The sequence below is a fragment of the Carassius gibelio genome, chromosome B13, assembly GCF_023724105.1.
Source record: "Carassius gibelio isolate Cgi1373 ecotype wild population from Czech Republic chromosome B13, carGib1.2-hapl.c, whole genome shotgun sequence".
Taxonomy (NCBI): domain Eukaryota; kingdom Metazoa; phylum Chordata; class Actinopteri; order Cypriniformes; family Cyprinidae; genus Carassius; species Carassius gibelio.
In genome coordinates, this window is record NC_068408.1 from 11,596,167 (window position 1) to 11,616,024 (window position 19,858).

At 35.8% G+C, this 19,858-nt stretch overlaps 2 protein-coding genes across 3 annotated transcripts in view; one reads left to right on the forward strand and one right to left on the reverse strand.

The window, feature by feature from the left end:
• The window catches only part of LOC127970497 (stromal cell-derived factor 1), a 100,176-nt gene extending 92,258 nt beyond the window's left edge, over positions 1-7,918 (reverse strand). The window contains exons 1-4 of one of the 2 annotated variants that reach the window (XM_052573094.1): positions 7,750-7,918; positions 6,136-6,253; positions 4,165-4,248; positions 1,404-2,679 (exon numbers count right to left, since the gene is read on the reverse strand). In XM_052573094.1, the coding sequence (XP_052429054.1) occupies positions 2,649-2,679; positions 4,165-4,248; positions 6,136-6,253; positions 7,750-7,816 (300 nt within the window). In that variant the 5' untranslated portion in view covers positions 7,817-7,918 and the 3' untranslated portion in view covers positions 1,404-2,648. Of the gene's footprint in view, positions 1-1,403; positions 2,680-4,164; positions 4,249-6,135; positions 6,254-7,749 lie in introns of those variants that run through there. The other variant, XM_052573093.1, reaches the window with a different exon arrangement.
• The window catches only part of tmem72 (transmembrane protein 72), a 76,003-nt gene that overhangs the window by 29,489 nt on the left and 26,656 nt on the right, over positions 1-19,858 (forward strand). The gene's annotated exons all lie outside the window — the stretch shown is intronic.

Below are 19,858 nucleotides of genomic sequence, written 5' to 3' on the forward strand. Positions count from 1 at the left end.
ACCGTATCCGAGCATACGTGTTTCATAATAGATTTGTACCAGATTTTATGACTTGCAATATTAATTTATTTCGCCCTTATTCTGAATATTGATTTTGACAGCTATGCAAAGTTGTAATATGAATGAATTTCCCCTGCTGTGCAAGAGATTATTCCTTCTGAGAGAAAGGGTACAGTTTAGTTTTTATTGGGTTTCTTTCCGTTTTTAAGGGAAATTGAATATGACAGCTTATAAAATGTACAAGGCAAATATTTAATTTTACACCAAACCTCAGTGGATGTTTGGACAGGTGAAAAGCTATTCGGTGTCTCATGTAAATCAAAAAAATGCCGCCAGGATTATTTAAAAGAGCTGTGAATCAAGGTGTGAATTTTAAGTCTTTCTGCACTTCTTGACCCATTTCAAATCTGTATTTCCCTTTTCCTCATTTAACATCCAAATTCTAATTGTTGGAGACATGGGTAAAAGGTGACCTTTTTTTTTCCCTTGGTGTGAACCAAATCACAGGTATGTTCATAAGCATCCATTAGTAAAACTTCATACAGAATAATTCATAATGATTTATTTCAAAATGAACACGTAAGGGACTAAATCAAATCAATATACAGATTTACAAAAGAAAGAACAACAGATGTGTTTTAAGCTGCCATATACACAGAAGTAATGTTCACATTAAGTGGGAAAAATGAATGGAAGGACATATGCTACAGTTACTTATGTTACATTGTTGAGAATATTGGCAATTTGTTGGAATATATATATAAAATAGCTACTCTTACGTTTCCATTTAATCCTGGAAATGTTTTGTTTATTGGCATCAATGCACTGGGGCATTTTAAATGAGTAAAGCTTTGCGTCTGTCTTTATTTTTTGAAAATGGCCCTTTTCAAAGAGTGCATGATATTTTTCCAAGATGTACTTTACTGGTGGGGGGCTCTAACCCTCATCATATACACAGACTCCAGGAGAGGCACAGAGTATGTAGAGGCATTATGTTTCCTTATAGATTTTGTGCCTGAGGGTTGCGTTTGTGAGGTCTGGTTCTTTTAAAGGCTCAACGTTATGAAGTTGGCAGTAATTTAACACAAATTTTCTTTGGAGAGGTACAAGGCATTGGTATACTTTGCTATATGTTTGTGTTTACATTGTGTTTTCCTAGACAAAACCGCTGTCCAAGAGAAACATGAAACATGCTTAGATTTTCAAAATTATTGATTCATTTTTCACTGGGGGGATTTTGAGATGTTAGATTTTTTTTTTGTAATGTATTTATTGACATGTATCATGTACATGTCAGTTATTCAGCAGCTGTTGATGTTTAAATGAATAATTTGACTGTTCTTAAAACATAGTGGTCAAATATTCCACAAAAATATAAAATAAACCCACTCAAACTAATAAAATATGATGCTGAAGATACAAATGTTTAATAAATTTGGCATTACATTCATAACTACGTCTAAACAAAGAAAACATTAAGCACCAGTACTATTCACTACGTAATGGACGTCATTCAGAATCTTGTTGTTTTTTTTTCTCTTCAAAAGTCGCAAGGGTTATAAAGTGCATTGTTATATATAGGTAGTCATTACGTCAATTAGTTCTGCCTCAAGGTCTACCTCAGATGTTCCACTAACACTGCTGTTTTATAAAGATTATCATGCCTACCATGATTTAGTTTTCATCATTCAATAAATGAATTAGCTCATTATTACTTGCAGTAAATTCTCTAAGTTTTGTTAACTGACGCACAACTGTCTCTGATGTCTCTGATCATGACTTAATTCTGCTGAGCGTGAAGAAACATTTATTTTGTGACGCCGAGCTCCTTACGCACACTCTGATCTGTCAATTAACATTTGCAACCACAGATGTTTTGGTATGCACAGAATGTTGCAAAAGACACTCTGTCGGCGCACAAATGCCTTCCAGTAAAACCAATTACATTCCCCAAAGTCATTCAGAAACCATTTAGGTTATACAAGGTCTTAATTGTTCATGTTTGTTTGGCTAATTAACCCTGCCTTTCCAAAAATAAAAACAAGTGACTATTTTTCATATATGCCATACAACGTTTACATGTAATTTATGCTGCTACAGATATCTAAGTAATGAACTAGTAAAATACGTAACTAAATAGTTGAAAATCAATGCCCTTCTTTTAGTGTCAAAGCACTTGCATGCATATGAGTTGTCAGAACTTCAGTCCTGCCAATGTGAAGTCACACATTCTGTTACAGCTAAGATTAAAATATATTTCAGAGTTTTGAATGTTTGCTCCAAAATGCCTCATTATTTCAATGCCATTCTGCCTAATCCAACATAACACAACAAACAAGGAGCAAACACGACTCCAAAAATATCTCTTTACTGTTTTTAAAACGATATATAAGAAAACATTGTATATACATATCATACGTAAAAAAACAAAACAAAAAAAAACACAGTCATACATATATAATTGCACTTGGCGCTAACAGAGAAGACTACATGGGTGGCGACGGTGGTCTGGTGGTCGTTTGCAGAGTCATTTATTTGGGATGCATATTTGGCAGGTTAAGTGCTGGGTCAGCAAGCATGCCAGAGGACTATATGGTACATATCTGTGACGGTGGGCTGTCAGATTCCCTTGTCATCTGGCAGACTTCTTAGCTCTGCTGTTGTTGGGCTTTTTTCATTCTGCAATGAAGAGAAGCAAAACATTAGAATGAGAAAACAGTCATACTGTAATGCTGAAGAATTTAAGTGTTTATTTTAACTAAATGTGTTCATGACTTGTTAAGAGAAGCAGGGCATTTTTAAATAGCCTGAATCTCCAGTGATTACAACAATAAACCTAAATTCTGCTTCTGGCAAGAATGTAACAGACAGTACTTTTATAGACTGTTTGTATTTGCAACTGCATGCTGTTAGTTTTAATTGCGCTGAAGCTGTAATTAGTTTTTTTTTAAATCACCCAGAAACCATACAAAAAATCCTACATTTTCAAACAGGAGTGTAATAATTGAGCTACTAATTTGATCAAACTTAATAATGAAAAACTTAAGTTTTTACTTAGTTAGCTCAGTAAATTAGGTTTGATGGGTGTTTAAAAGTATTTGTTAATGACACACTTGATAATATTTTATTTATCTTTTTTTTACATTTATACGAGTCACATGACCCGAATATCCAAGCAGATGGATCTGTTTTGTAGCTCATTGATCAGAGGTGTTGCAATGGCAGAACCCTCCCTCACTAACTGCAGATGTACAACTTCCTCTTTCCCTTATTGAGCCGTACTAATGACCGCACAGTATGTGCTCATTAGTGTCCAGCGCCCATTCATGGGTGTTCAGCCCCAAGGAGCCATCGTTCATCTCTGGCTATGAGTGTTTTGTTGTGCAGACCGAACAGTTCACACTTTTCTCTCCCTTAGACAATGATTATTGTTTAACAGGTAGAAACACACTAGTGAAGGTAGCATCTACTGGGTTGTCATACATACATAAGTACTTTTATATTCACCCCCCTACACTTCCAGAATTCATTGAGTGTGCACGACAATTTTGTAAGCTGGGAGTGAAATGAAAGAGGAAGGCAACCAGTTCTGATCTAATACATCAAACTCATGATCAGATGTGGGAAAATGTCCTTCTTCTCATGATTCAATACAACAAAAGCTTGTTTTACTTGGTTTAGACGTTTATGATAACGATCAGCAAGAGGAACTATTAAGGCAAGGCCGCAAAGCCTGAACATGTTTTCCATTTGCAAGGCAGTAGCTGCTAATCTTGCACATCAACTTAAGTTAAATATTTCAGAGCACTATAAGCGGACAGAAACAATCAAAAGAAACCTGACAAACAAACAGGGAATGGCTTTCGTGGGCATGCAGAGATATTGGAGAAACGGGAAAGACCAGTGTTTTTAAGTGCGGTTGACTTTTTGTCAGCAGAGACTTTTACGTAAACTATTACAATGGGCCTGTGTTATTTGACACAGTGCACCATTTCATCTGGGAAAAGTAAATATAATTTGGTTAAGTGAAATAAAAGTGACTCTTTAAGGCCATTTATAGTGAGAACAAGGCTGTAAGACAAATTACACATTGTGTGTGGCCCTGTATTTCCTATCCCGTTTCTCCTTTTTCTCTGCTCCTATTTGTCAAAAGTGTTTCCTTACTTGTTCATGGCGTTCCTCAAGTACTGTTGCAGCCATTTGGTCTCTGGGTTAATGCACACCTCCTTGTTGTTCTTCAGTTTGGCACTGCGGGCGAAAAGTGCAAGTTTTCATTATATTGTTTGAATATATAGATATTTTGGTGCTGAAACTTGAACTTTTAAGACATTCAAAATGCATTATAAGCAATCAGTCCTTACTAATGTAAAGCTACAAGGGCCCATTGTGAGTAGATTCTGAATGCAGTAGAATAGAAACCCCATAGTCAGCATCAGCTGTACAATAGCAGAACAGTCGTGCATTCAAGCTCAGCCAAGCAGTTAGTTCTCAGTCACTCCTCTCTCTAATAAGTGATATTACACTGCAATCTCTCATCACCCCGATTATGCTTTTTCTGCATCTGTGTTCCCGTCTTCCCTACAGGTCGTAACAGATTGCCAGATTGTTATCACACTCTTCCTTGTAGCTCTCAGCAAAGAGATTAGATTATAGGTGTCTTGTCAGCACAGGTGAACCTTTTGTTTCAAATCGTCTACAACTGACACAAACAAATCATTAAACTCTTTCTTATGTAAAGTAAAACCTAATCAGGTTAAAATCCAATGTTTGGATTTTGATGAAGATATTTTTATGATAGAAGGACAAATCAAATTACATTTTAGGATTTTAACAATAAAAAGTAACATATAATATGATATTGTATTTCTATTTAAGTATTGAAAATCATTTATTGCATGTTTTTTTTATTTTTATAAAATCATTATAGTTGGTGTACAATACAATTTTGGGCTCAGCTTTGGTTATGTGTATTGTTGCTAAAATGCTTTCTAAGAAATGTTCTTTAGTCTTTTTAAACTCTGGGTTTTTTGCAAACATTATAGTTTGTCACATGCACAAACAGTCTGCTCAACTTGCAGCTGTTAGTTGGTGTCCTTCTCATTATCCTGAGACATCTCACAAATAAATGGCACTACATAATATCAATTCCTTGAAAATTTCAAAAGGAAGACATTCTTCATAGACAGGATTAGCTTTAATTAAAGTATGCGTCCACCGTCATCAGATCTGTATCATTTAAAGTAATCAATACTTATCTTCATTTCACAGATCTCCTCTAATTTGGTTAGCTGACTCTTTTGAACTAGCAGGAGTTTATCAGGGCCTGGCATTTGTTTCTCGATCTAGTCAGCGGGAGTTTGAGAGGGTCTGGGCTGCAAACAGCAGGTAGTAATTACTTCACAGCAAGCCAAGGCCAACAGCAAACACTGGTAGATAGTGTTACCAGCATCACTCATCAATGCAGATTTGAAGTATCAGGGGCTCTTGAGCATTGGGAATCAGGTTCTGATCTGTTCTCCAGGGCTTTGCCTTTGGCTTTTGTGTCAATTGTTGGTCGGTTTGTGATTTTTGAGTATGACCAGCTGTTTTTATCTCGCTGACCCTTTGACACAGTTTAAGTCTTTGTTTACACTTTGGTGAGCGTTTATGGTATGGAAATTAAGTGAGGTTTGTAATGGACTTTGACACGGCACTGCAATTAATCTTTGTTAAAAAAATCCAAATAAAGCAGCTGTTTTGAACACTTCACTCAACAGAAGTGGAAACATACAGGGAGGATAGTTCTCATCAACATGCAAGGCTATGGTGTGAGACTAAGCATATCATTCAAGCCCTTTACATGTGTGAGAAAGAGCTCGAAGAGGAACTCTTTTGGACGCCTATGATGCGGTTTTCCTGTACAAAATACAAATGCATCTATGCTTAAAGGTCCTACCCCCTCCCATAGCATTTCCCCCTGGATGTATGCAATTGTGAGAGCCTGTCCAACAGTATAATGCTAGACGGGAGGCCAATTCCTGCCCCATTCAGTGTCCCTTCAGTATTTGGAGATTGATGGGGTGAAGTGATGTGTTTCTGGGTCAGGCAGACACCTCATCAGAAGTCGGAAAGAGACTGTTTAGTGCAGATACTCACATGACTTGGAAGGGGCAGTTGGGTGTGTTGACGAACTTGAGCTCGCGAATGCTTCTCTGTGGGACTGTGTTGGCTGTGGAACGGCACCAGCATCTCTCTACCAGGCTGATGGGCTTGGCTGGAGAAGAATTAAGAGAAAAATGGAAGAAAAACTCAATTCAGCTGTTTGCTGTGATGGTTTTAATTCAGTGCATGTGAACGTTGAACAAAATCATGATGGATAATAAAGTTTGATGACAGTACACAATTGCAAATCAGTTTTGCCTGGCATTTTAATTGAGCAAACACCACAGATGCTTTATAAAAAAAATAGCATCCTTGACTTAAAATGAAACTTAAAAGATTTGGTTAATTTTCAAAATCCATTATGTAATAATTCTAGTCTGCCAAACTTACTATTGCAACACACTAATAACAACCAGCACAATTATCAGACACACTGGAGGTGCATTTTTCCTCTAATGGCTTTTCTAAAACGTACAAAACCAGATAGTTGGTGTCTATTATATAATACAGATGTGATTATATTATGTGCTCTATAAATTTTAACTGTGAATAAAAATACTGCATTCAGTTTATAATATTATAAGGTATAAACGGGGGTAGGCGATATGCTTAAACGGTTTAGCGTGCATTTACAGTACATTTTATGTGAAATGCTTAGTGCACTGATACTTTATTTTTAAGTGAACTAAATGGAGATTAAACTGGCTGTATGAATTGTAACGTGCGCACGTAAACACTTTATTGCAACAGTCTTCATGTTTTTGCAAATAAAGCATGCGAATTGTATGGCAGCGCGGGGATTGTTCCATTTGGCTCGGATCTGTTACACGCTCAAGGAAGCCGAGAATTCACAGCTCGAGCAGCTTTATATTGTAGCCTATGTGAAGACTGCACAGCGCACGTACGCAAACACACTAACGGACATTGCCCACTCACAAGAGGCCAAAGGTGTTAAGTACCTGCGACTTAACGGAGCTCTATCCACGTTAGTCCACTTGTAAAATGCTAATGACATCTCTGGTAATCTATTCTTATTGTCATGTAAACGCGCGAGCGAGTTACAGCCGCGCGCGCTGGCTCGATTGAAGTAAAGACTGGCGCTATCTCTGCGGTTCTGTTTTATCCTTTAATTTGTGGGTAATTGAGAGAAAACAACGAGGGCGACAAATACACAGATTAATCAACACCGTGACAGTGGCTTTTCTGCTCTCCTGACCGCATGCAAGTCAGTAGATCTCGAATATGTGGAAAATCACTTACGTTTCATGAAAACAACTTTTTTAACCAACTAGTGTGAATTACCCACGTGGGTTTTAGAAACAAAAATCCGTAGGTTATTGCACTACTAATAAATAAAACCGTTTTGAATTTAATAAACACTTTTTAAATAAAAATGCGTAAATGCAATGAAATACGCGTCGTATCTTAAACAGGTGCCCGTTACCGTAAAAAAAACGTTATTTTTTTAAGTTTGCAATATTTGCATTGAAGGTCTTTAATGAACGGACTGCGAAATAGCATACCAAATACGCATCTACGCTTTATGCACAAAAAAAAAAAATTTAACAATGTAAACATTTGCTAAATATCTGTTAAACAACAACTCACCATTTGAAACCGGTGCATGAATAACGACCGCCATCAGAGCGAATATTACGATCACTTTCAGAGCCATGTTTGCAGTGTGAAGAAGAGATCCGCACAATGTAGAATCCAGGAGCAACTGTGACAGCAGCAACCGCGTCTCTGAGTTAAATCCCCGCACAGCGTCTACTCCAGATACCCCCACCTTCAAAAGGAGAAAGTGGGTGTTCCCACGCTGATTTGTCAGCTATTGGCACTGCAGAAAGCCTCTATTCCATTTCTGGCACCAAATTTTAGATTACTTCGCTTTTTCAATGGAACTGTTTTTTTTTTTATTCATGATTTATGTAATATTTGGAGTTTGGTGGTGAATATTGTGACCCAAAACATGAGCATGCATTCATAAAATATATAAAATATTTATAAATATAGTTCAAAACATGTCCTGTTTTCAATAAGTGTAACATTTATGCAATTTCAAGAAAATGTGGATTTAACAACAAAATGATGTGTTTTTATCTATTTTAAATATTATTTTAAACACTATTGCTTCATTGCCTATTTTGCATAATAATAAAACATTGTCACACTAGTTGTCAAAAATGTAAAAAAAAAAAAAAAATCAGTCTTTTTAAATATATTTTTACAGCCTCTACTTAGTTACAATGTCTAGACATTTTTACGTTAACCCCACAAAAAAAAAATTCAGAAATTGAAACCATATTCATCATAAAAGGAAAGTCATTCATATGCATTGCATTTCTTAATGTGTTTTACTTGCTAGATTATTCACATCATTGACCTTCTCAATTCTCAAGTCTTTATCTATTTGTGTTTTCACAGTTGCAATATTGTGTATTTCTTTATTTTCTCAAATTCAGCCACAGAACCCACCAACTTATTCACAGAGTTTACCCTGACTAAAGGCAAACAGATGTAGACCTCTGGCTTCTCCAAGTTCCATAGACTAAAATAGTCGTTTACATGAATTCTGATTCACAGCTTATGTTCATAATGACTGTTTTGGAAATGGATCAATTGCATCCCTTGAATTAGCAAAATAAACAAACTTAATTTAAATAAATAAATCAATAAATCTGTGTTACTGTTTCATCTTGCTCCTAAAAGGAAACAGAGAAAGTGAAAAAGGGAGAGCGAACAATTAGTTTTATATCGGGCCAGAACTTTCCACCAAGCCTTCCAGTTAAATCAGAGTGAGGTGATGTTGATGGGGAAGGGGGTGTATTAGTTTGTATAACAGGACACAGATGTGTTCTCAGTTTCCAGGGATATAGCTATACTGTGCTAGACTTTTGTCCTGTAATGAAGTTCGTGAGGAGAGGGGTGAGTTCTCATGTAACATTACTCTGAACAGACCCAGCTCACCGGGTCAAACCTGCTGCTCAGTGGCCCATGTTTGCCAGTGCAGTGAGGGGTTCAAGTGTTGGCACACATTTAATCACGCTCACATTTAATTAAACTGACACATTAGTAAGTGGTGAGGCAGTCTAGATTTTATGTAGATTTTACTTTTGTTTTTGTCATTTTTAGTTCAAGCTTAAGACCTTTTAGCTTGTATATCTAATTAAAAAAATTTGAATAAACAGTGTTAGATGATATTTTGAAGCTTTTAAATGTTTGTGTCTAGTTTCTTGCTGTCATTCTAAGTTTTAGTAACTCTGTGTTTAAACTAACTTTTAAATGCTGTTAAAGTCTTTGAGTGCTCAGCTTTCCTCTCTTCAAAAGCCGGAGGTGAATGCAGATGTCATTTTACAAGGTGACACTGGTGGGAGACTTCACACCCACCCTGAGGTTCTGCAGGCACATTCTTAGTTGGCCAATGGATAACGGGAGACGGAAGCAGAAAGTTCTATAGTTTTCACTTTAATTCTATAGCCTCATCAGAACACTTTCTAAATGTTCAGGCAGCGTCTGATATATAGCCTGCTTTGTTTTCCTAGTCTCTAGATTTAACAACATATTCCACTCTTTGCCCACCTGTAGGTTATTTGTATGCTTTTAGTGCATGCAAATCAATTCAAGTTGTGTCTTGTAAACCATTTGGATCATAACATCCAGTATAAATTTTAATTGTTATGATCAGTTTGATAAGGATGTATATAGTGTAGTGTAGATTTTTTTTAAAATTAACTACACTGCAAAAAAGGTGCACAAAAATGTGAACTCAGAAAATACTAGTAATTTATTTTTATTTATTTTTAATTACAAATGAATTGAAAGTGTACTGAATAAAATGTTTTGAAGTAGAAATACTGAAATACTTTTGCTCTAGTAATCTTTGTTTTATATATATATTTTTTACAGTGTAGTCCACTCATAAATTATACATTTTCTACATATCTTAACATATTTATAAGTTTACATATTTTAAGAAAGCCATCATAATTGTTTAAAGCATTTGTGTGTTTTGTTCTACGGTTTATAGACCAACCGTGTGTTTTTGAATAATAGCGGATGGATTTGCTTTGCGATGATAATATTCTGGTTTTAACTTTTTCACGGTGCAGTGCTTGTGAGGAATGAAGTGATTGTACTGAATGATCTTGATCTGAATGTGCTATTAACAAGAATTGTATCTTCAAGGTTTCATTTTTTTAAAATGTTAAAAATAATCTTAAACTATTAGAACCTCATTACTCACAATAGAGCATTTCAAAGCCATGGAATAGGAATATTCATTAAGTAATTTTGGATTAAAACTCATTAACCCTTTTGATTATCATCTGACTGTAATGAGGGAAGTTCCATTTACAAGAGGTGTTAGGTCGTCCTCAGATCTTGCCCCGTCTTAGTCGCCCCCCACATGGAGCGCTGGGGCTCTTGCAGTGGAGCACCCTGAGTTAAGTAAACATGCAGCCAACAGGGGAAACCAGAAGTGTTATCATTGACACAAGAAGAGCCTTCCAGGGTCTAAATCCAGCCCTGCAGACTCCATGCCCCCCATATGCCTGCAGAGTGATGGAGTCCCTCCCAGACACACCAGCCACCAGGGCCACCATATCTATGTCAATGTTGTGTTTAACACAATTAGTTTGTATTGAAACAATTGACAGTTCATTGAATTTGTATTGAAACAATCTAAGTTGCTAGTTGTAATTCAGTTTCATAGTATTGTTTTGGCTAAAAGACATTTTGTTTTTAATGTGTTTCTTTACGGCTCTTAATATTGTTTTGTTCCATCAGTCTGCCCAAAAAAAAAAAAAAAAAAAAACTCCTAAAGCACCACAATGATTTTAAACACATGATAGAAATTTTTAACTATTAATTAAAAATAGGTCCATTATAGAATCTGTAATAGCAGATACATGGCTAGTTGTCAAACTTTTAACTTTATATAAATATTTCTTATATGTTTAAAAGGTATTTTGGTATAGGTACAACAATTAAAATGTTAGCGGCCAAAATATATTGGACATTTCCACAGTTGTCACAGTCTATTTAACAGCCTTTAGTGTTATATATTTTAATTGTATTTTTTTTATTTATTTAAATTCTAAACCATTCTGAAAAAAGTAATACATTTTTTTTTGAAAATGTGAAAAAATGTAAACATTTTGAATAAAATTGCAACATATAAATCACATGTGACTACTTAACCCAATCAAAATGTAAGCTGTTCAACCTGACATTTATGGAAAATGTCCTTATTCTGAGAACACTGTTCAACCTTTTAGTTAAAATCTCATTGAATGATTGACTTCTGCCTGAAGAGTTGTCTTCACTTTTTTTTATTTAGCTAAAGTATGATGACATTTGAATTGTTTAAGTGTTTAAAACAAAGACAACTATTAGAAAAACTCTTAGAACCATGACAACTATTAGAAAAACTATTAGAACCATGACAACTATTAGAAAAAGAATTTGGACTCTTTATTCAAAATGTTATAGTTACTAAGATACAGCATCTCCATGTGACAACCAACCCCGGTCTTCCCTCTATGGGAGCCAGATTGTAAATGTGCCCCATGATTTTCTTCCTTTATGTTGGTAATGAGTCACAGGGCAGTCTTGTGAATGGATTCTCGGCAGGATGCCTCTGCGCTGTTTGTCCTGTACATCTCGCAGTCTCGCACAGATCTCTTACTGTCAGACTGAGATGGAAATGAGGGGGTTGGCTGAAGATATGCACCTCTGAGTGGGACTAGACGACTCGATGCGCTGATTGCTGATAGTTAATCAGCCAACAACAGGAATCACATGAGAGCAGTTTCATGAATACGATTCTTATTCTTGCTTAATCTTTCCACTTTTCTTGTTCCTGTCATTTTTATAGGATTAGATCGATTATGTTATGTTTTTCACCACCTTATGGCTTTGAATAGCTGTTTAAGCTTCTTGTGGGAATGTGTGCACAACATCTGCTATGGCTCTTTGTGCTGAGAGAAGGGAAATCACATTATGTTCTATATCATTGGCTCTATGGCAACCACAGTTGATGAAGATGAGTTGAGACGAATAAAATCAGCTGATCAAGGGGAATGAATCTCCCAGCCAGTGTTTGTACAGACAATCTTCCAGCAGGGATCACTTAAAGAAATATTCTGGGCTTGGTACAAGTTAAGCTCAATTAACAACATTTGTGTCATAATGCTGATTACCAAAAAATGTTATTTCCTCTTGACCCTCATTTTCTTTATACAGCCACATGATGATGATTTTAGCATTAAAAAAAATCACTAATTCACATTTTTCTTGTAAAGTTTTCCATTTTACAGCTTTGTCATGACAAACGAATCACCATAAACCTTAAAATGAGTTATGTGATTATTCAACAGCATTACAGTTCAAGTAACAAACGTTTTTACACAAGTGTTTAAGTGTTTTTTACAAAAGTTTAAACTTCACACTTCTGCTTTTAAATCCCCTGAAAGTTGGCCACGTTCTCTTCTACTCTTGATTTTTTAAGAAAATGAGGAATGGGTTGATGATAATGTGGTAATCAAAATTGTCACATGGTTTTAGCATGCAAGAGTCTCTTCTAAAGGACTTAAAGATGACAACAAATGAAATTTATCCCTCTCTTTAGTCAAACTTGAACATGTCCACTCGAATGCTGTTTAATTGCAGAGATTGCAGTTAAACCCCATGCCACATCTTCTATTCAATAGCTGTAATCAGAATGTAATCTAGGCAACATCTGCATCTAGCAATGGGGTAGAACGGGAAACACTGTCCCACAGGACACAACGTACCGTCTAGAATCTCCATGTAGCGTTTTATGTTTAACCGCAGCCGCAAAAATGACTATGGAGCTTTGAAAGGACAACTATGTCATACACAGTCACAAAATAATGGCAGAAGAGCAGATTATTTTAAAGCTTGGGGTGTGCGGAGGGCTTTTTCCCACTGTTTTCTCATCATTGATGGTTAATGTAGAGCGATATTGTTTCTTGGCTGCGGTCTGTGATTCACTGACTAAATTTCTTTGGTATCATCCCTTTCGAAAAGGTCTCTGTTGCTCCCAGAAGTAAAATAATGTAGGATGTATGTTTACCACACTTTTAAGAATTCTGACGTGTCGGAAATTTGGTTTGGTTCTTTTTTTTCTTTGTTAAAAATAAGTTTTCAGTAAATTGCATTATTTGTATCACATTTCACAATCCATTTCCCTCCCATTTCACAGTACTGCATTTAATCTGATTAGGTTTATGCTTTAAGGGATAGTTCACAAAAAAAATGTAAATGTCATCATTTACTCACTCTCATGTATTCCAGATTTTTTAACAGAAAAAGGTTTTTGAATAATGCTTCTTTCTGAATGTCTTCAGATGCCTTAAATATAGCATTTATTGATGCAAAGTTGAATTCTTTATTAAAAATTCTAATGTGCTGATTTGCTGCTCAAGAAATGTTTCTTATTTATTATCATGGAAACCATTATGCTTGTTTTCAGAGTTCTTTGAAGAGTTCAGGATTCTTTAAAAAGTGCATTAGAACAGCATTTGTTTGAAAAACTTTTTTTGTAACAGGATAAGATTCTTTATTGTAACTTTTTATCAGTTTAATGCATCCTTGCTTAATAAAATATAATATTTTTAAACAATATTGCTTCATTGCTTATTTTTGCATAATAATAAAACATTGTCACAGCCTCTACACTGTCTAGACACATTTTTGAGCAATAGCGCATTTCATATCAGTTAATTCTATAAGGGTTTTAAGGGGCTTTTTTTCAATGTATAGGTTGAAAGCTCAGGCTTCACTGATTTTTCCATCAACGTTAAATGCCACTATATGATTTTATAGCGTTGAAAAAAAACTTTAAATATGAGGCCAATGTAAAAAGTCAACAGGATACGGTGCCACATCAATAATTTTATATAATGAAACATGTTTGAAACAACAATGTATCTCCCTTGGGCCAGTGGATTTATTTGAATCTCCAAATATCAATGGAATAATTTAAGCTTACGTAAAGCATTTTGGCTCAATGATGCGATCTCCATTGTTAACATTCTGTCTTTGCTCTAACAAGCTTGTGGTTTAAACAAGAAAGCTAATCAAAACATGCAGGGCTCTTACTCTAATGCCAGTAAACATTGTTCTCAAGGGTTGCTCAATCTGAAAGTAATGTCCCTGCCATTTTTATCAAACTATCATATCCTGTTAGTACAGAACTGTCAGGGATAAATAGTCCTGTATGATCTGTAACTGGAGATTCATCCAAAAGGTTCTAATGCATTGCCAACTTTATTATGTAAACGTTTTGCCCAATTCAAGAGAATAAATAAGGTTTAGAGAAGCTATTAGTTATATAAAAACAATAGAGTTTAAAGCGTGTGACATAAACCCCAAACACTATTCACAAGTATTTTTAGCCAATGTTACAGGTATACACTCACCGGCCACTTTATTAGGTACACCTGTTCAATTGCTTGGTAACACAAATTGACATTTTGGTAACACAAAATGACAGCAACTCAATGCATTTAGGCATTTAGATGTGGTGAAGATGACTTGCTGAAGTTCAAACCATCAAAGCATCAGAATGGGGAAGAAAGGAGCTTTAAGTGACTTTGAATGTGGAATGGTTGTTGGTGCCAGACGGGCTGGTCTTAGTTTTAAAAAAAACTGCTGATCTACTGGGATTTTCATGCACAACCATCTCCAGAGTTTACAAATATCCATTGAGCGGCTGTTGTGTGGCTGTAAATGTCTTGATGTCAGAGGTTAAAGGAAAATGGGCATACTGGTTAGAGATGGTAGAAAGGCAACAGTAACTCAAATAACCACTTGTTACAACCATGGTATGCAGAATACCATCTCTGAATGCACAACACTTCTAACCCTGAAGCAGATGGGCTACAGCAGCAGAAGACCACACCGGGTGCCACTCCTGTCAGCTAAGAACAGGAAACAGAGTCTACAATTCGCACAGCCTCACCAAAGTTGGACCATAGAAGATTGGAAAAACATTCAAATGGTAGGGTCAGAATTTGGAATAAAGAACATGAAAGCGTGGATCCATCTTGCCTTATCTCAATGGTTCAGGCTGATGGTGGTGTGGGAGATATTTTCTTGGCACACTTAGTACCAACTGAGCATTGTTTAAACGCCACAGCCTACCTGAGTATTTTTGCTGACCATGTCCATCCCTTTATGACTACAGTGTACCTATCTCCTGATGGCTACTTCCAGCAGGATAATGCACCATGTCACAAAGCTCAAATCATCTCAGACTGGTTTCTTGAACATGACAATGACTTCACTTTACTCAAATGGCCTCCACAGTCACCAGATCTCAATCCAATAGAGCTGCTTTGGAATGTGGTGGAATGGGAGATTCGCATCATGAATGTGCAGCCGACAAATCTGCAGCAATTGCGTGATGCTATCATGTCAAAATGGACCATAATCTCTGAGGAATGTTTCCAACACCTTGTTGAATCTATGCCACGAAAGAATTAAGGCGGTTCTGAAGGCAAAAGTGGGTGCAACCTGGTACTAACAAGGTGTACCTAATAAAGTTGCCAGTGAGTGTATTTCTTAAGCAACTCTGCTGTTTGTCTGACTCTGCAGGCTAGATTTGGTGTGGTGGTGACCGTGTCATCTGTTGAGCTCAGCTGATGTGTTGGTCTGTGTTGGCTGATCTCAGTTTACCCTCTCTGTGCAATGCATTTGCTACACTTTTCTAGAAAAACATGACAAACCTGCTCCATTCCCCTGAAGCATGAGCACGGCACTGAGATTTACTGTTCACCATAATCGTTCACAACTGTTCAACCGCACTCAGATGCTTGGCTGAATCATAAATCTTCAATACGATACAATCGGACACAGTCAGACACCAATGCACATCAAACAGACCAAAGTGCTCAAAGTGCCATAACATTCTCACATTTCTTTGGTAGACCGGATGAAGTATCTTTTCAGAATCCTTCTTGGTTTAATTCTGGTTGGCCAGTATTTTCATAAATGGTAGTATCTACCATTAACTTTTATATATATATATATATATATATATATATATATATATATATATATATATATATATATATATATATATATATATATATATATATATATATATATATATATATATATATATATATATATATTTTTTTTTTTTTTTTTAAACTTAATTTTTGAATTTTTCAGCTATCTGTCATAAGGGTGTTGTTGTTTTTTATTAGATACACTGTAAATTAGTCATTTTCATAACAGTTCTGCTCATAAATTTACATACAGTACTTATTGCAGAATATGCAAAGGTCATTTTGATGGCAAAATGATCTGTTAAAATCTGGGGGGGTGTAGACTTTTGAACTGGTTTATTTGACATATTTTGTCTTCTGGAAAACATGTACATATATTCTGAAGGACAGTGCTAAATTAAAATATGTGATCTTTAAATGAAGATGAACATCTCATCATTTTTTTCAAAAGTTTGAGCTCCCATAGAGCTGTAGGTCTTTTCACATTTCCTTTTTTTTTCAAGATCTTAAGAAGAATGCGAGACAACATACCAGTGTGTCCTAGGAGAAAACGAATTGGCTGAACACATTATGAGAGAGAGCACAGTTTTAAAGTCCCAGATTATAGCTCACATGCACGACTCATCCTGGGGTGAGGGAGCCATTGAGGTATGGAGCCCAGCAGGGGGCACTTCTGCTGGGTTATTGTGGGTATGAAATGGCAAGGGACCAACCGGCTGTGCCTTTGTGCCTGCTCCTTTACCTCTTCTGTTGTGTCACAAACTTTTTTCCTGCTTTGACCACTGGTTAGGCCAATCAACAGATGGAGCAGAACCAAACGAAAAGTAGTGACAGCCTTTCACTGCTGACACACAGAAAGCATCAATTCTTCACTTGATAGTAAAGACAATGCAGTGTTCCAGTAGTTCTTGACATCAGTAACCCATGGGAAGATCTGGAGAACCTGAATTCTGAAAAAAAAGAGCTCTCAGAAGTTAGAAGTATTTACTTTAGCTGTTCGTTTATCAGTAATTGGTGTGAATTACATTTAAATTTATTTAAAATTCTAACATCATCTAGATTCTAATTACATTCAAAATTATTTTCATACTTTTTGTTAATTATAACAGTTGGCCATCTTTTTTATCATATATATATATATATATATATATATATATATATATATATATATATATATATATATATATATATATATATATATATATATGAAATAACTTTTCAAAAGATTGGGGTTGGTATGTATGGGGAAAGAGGTCTCTTGCTACATTTGTTGAATTATTTTGAAATATAAGTAACAGTTTAAATCTAATAATATCAAATTAACATTTCTCGGGATTCTATAATGAATAGAAAGTAAAAACAGAATAGTTATTTGAAATATTTATTTTTACAAGCAACGTGAAAATCTTTACTGTTAATTTTGATCAATTTAATGCATCCTTGCTAAATAAAAAAGTGTAACTGACCCTAAAAATTTTTTAGATATAAAAATATAGGGTATATATATATATATATATGTGTGTGTGTGTGTGTGTGTGTGTGTGTGTGTGTGTGTGTGTGTGTGTGTGTGTGTGTGTGTGTGTGTGTGTGTGTGTGTATGTATGTATGTATGTATATATATATATATATATATATATATATATATATATATATATATACAGAATAATATATATATTTGTATATACTTCATGTTTATCCTGCCTCCATTTCTATGTCCGCGAGTCTTCATTGGTTGTTCGTTTTGTCTCTTTTTTTGTCTTTTTTCAAGTGGTTGCTCAACACTGAGGGCTGGTGTACAATTAGAATTCCCGTAAAAGCCTGAATTTTGGCAGGACACTTCAGCGCTTTTTGAGAACCTGACACCTGGCCTACAAAGAAGCTAGAGCAGGCACTGATGTAATCTTTCATATGATCGCCAACTAATCTGAATTATTTTTCTTCAAAATAAACAGTCTTTATAAAGTGTTTCTGAATAAGGAGGACTGCAGTAGCATCAAATAAAGAAGAGAAGGCTTCGCAAATTGGTTGTCATTAAAAGATTGCGTCATTAGAATGTATTTGTTTATGCAGTTTTCCAGTTTCACATTGTCTAAAAGCTGTATTTTGTCAGAGTGACGACAGAGATAGTCAGCAGGTTATGGATATTCAGGGGGGTTTTGTGGGAGTAGATCAGAGCATAGGGGTCTTTTGCACACATCAATCAACAACACCGAACCCAGAGGACTTGCCTGCAGAGAGGACACTGATTGCCCTATTGCACTGAAAGCCTGTCTGCTGCCATCATGAAGTGATGCATCCTGTTATATGAGACCAAATTCCTAATTCCCTCTAAATCAAACAGTGGAATGCACAGGGTTGCTTGCAGGGGTTAATAACAGGACAGAGTCATGGCCTGATAGCAGTCAAAATGAAAGGACATCATGGCTTACAAGCTTGTGTGTTTCCCAGAAAAGCAATATAAATGTCATAACATATCTTGATCGCTCCAAGCATAAGTTATTTGCAATGAGTCAAAACTCGTTCTGAAAGTTTAAACATAATTTTTTTACGAATAATGTTGCACGCCTGAACGCGAGAAACAACAGTCACAGCAAAGAACACAAACTACGGTCTTGCTCATTCATAAATATTAAGCGAGCTCAGACAGTGCAGACAAGTTTATTTTGTCACTGAAACTTAAAACCACAAAGCCCAACATGTGCCTCAGGCAGCGGAGTGAACAAGAACATTTCTTGCTTAAAATCCCCTGACTTCTAAGAGCAGGAAAAAAGGTTACGACTAGACAGCTCTTTTATTTGTTTGAAAGAAGGTCACAGCAGTTACTTGTAAGGATGTTTCGGGATCACGGATCCGTCTGTGACTTCTTAAAAAGCTGCTGACTGTTAGATTGCGGCAGTGGCACTACAGAGGCAGCAGAGCGAGTCTAGGTGAAGTGTGACCCAGACATACAGACAGGGTGCCGCTGTACTGCGGCTAACCTTAAGTGTCTTTCTTCATGGATCCGTGAGCCACAAAGAGTTGGACAATGACAAAAATGTTTTAATAGAGTGGCTGCTCTCTAAGAGGATCCATACTTTGAGTTTGTAGCGTTCCTCATTTGTAAGTCTCTGTGGGTCAAATAAAAGCGTCCACTAAATGCATAAATGTAAATGTAAATGTTTTCTATGCTTCCTTCTCAGATCCCTGGCTTGCTTTTAGCGATGATTTTCTATGAAAGTGTTTGATGTCTATCAATCAGTAAGTGAACTTCCTCATCTTGCCCAATTTATAAATACAAATACATATTTTAAGTATCAACTAAATATTTTGTTTATTTCCATTTAAACGTACTGTTTTCCTGTTTTTTCTTATACTTAGAATTGTCAATTCATCTCCGTTTCAATTCACAATACACGTTGTTTCAAAGCAGCTTTAAAGAAAATCAATGTTAATGTTTATATCTTTATTTTATCATGCCTTGTAGTTATGTTTATCAGATTAGATCACTTTGAAATACTCTAAATTTGTAAAAAGTAAATTTGAAGTACTTCATTTTAAGTATAAACCCTGACTTTTGCCTATTAATTTTCTGCCTGCAAACTGACAAGCGGACACACACTGAGAAACTCAGCTGCAAAATGGCTTGCTGTGAACAGTATTAAAACAAAACTATTTATTGACTGCTAAGGACACTTGTT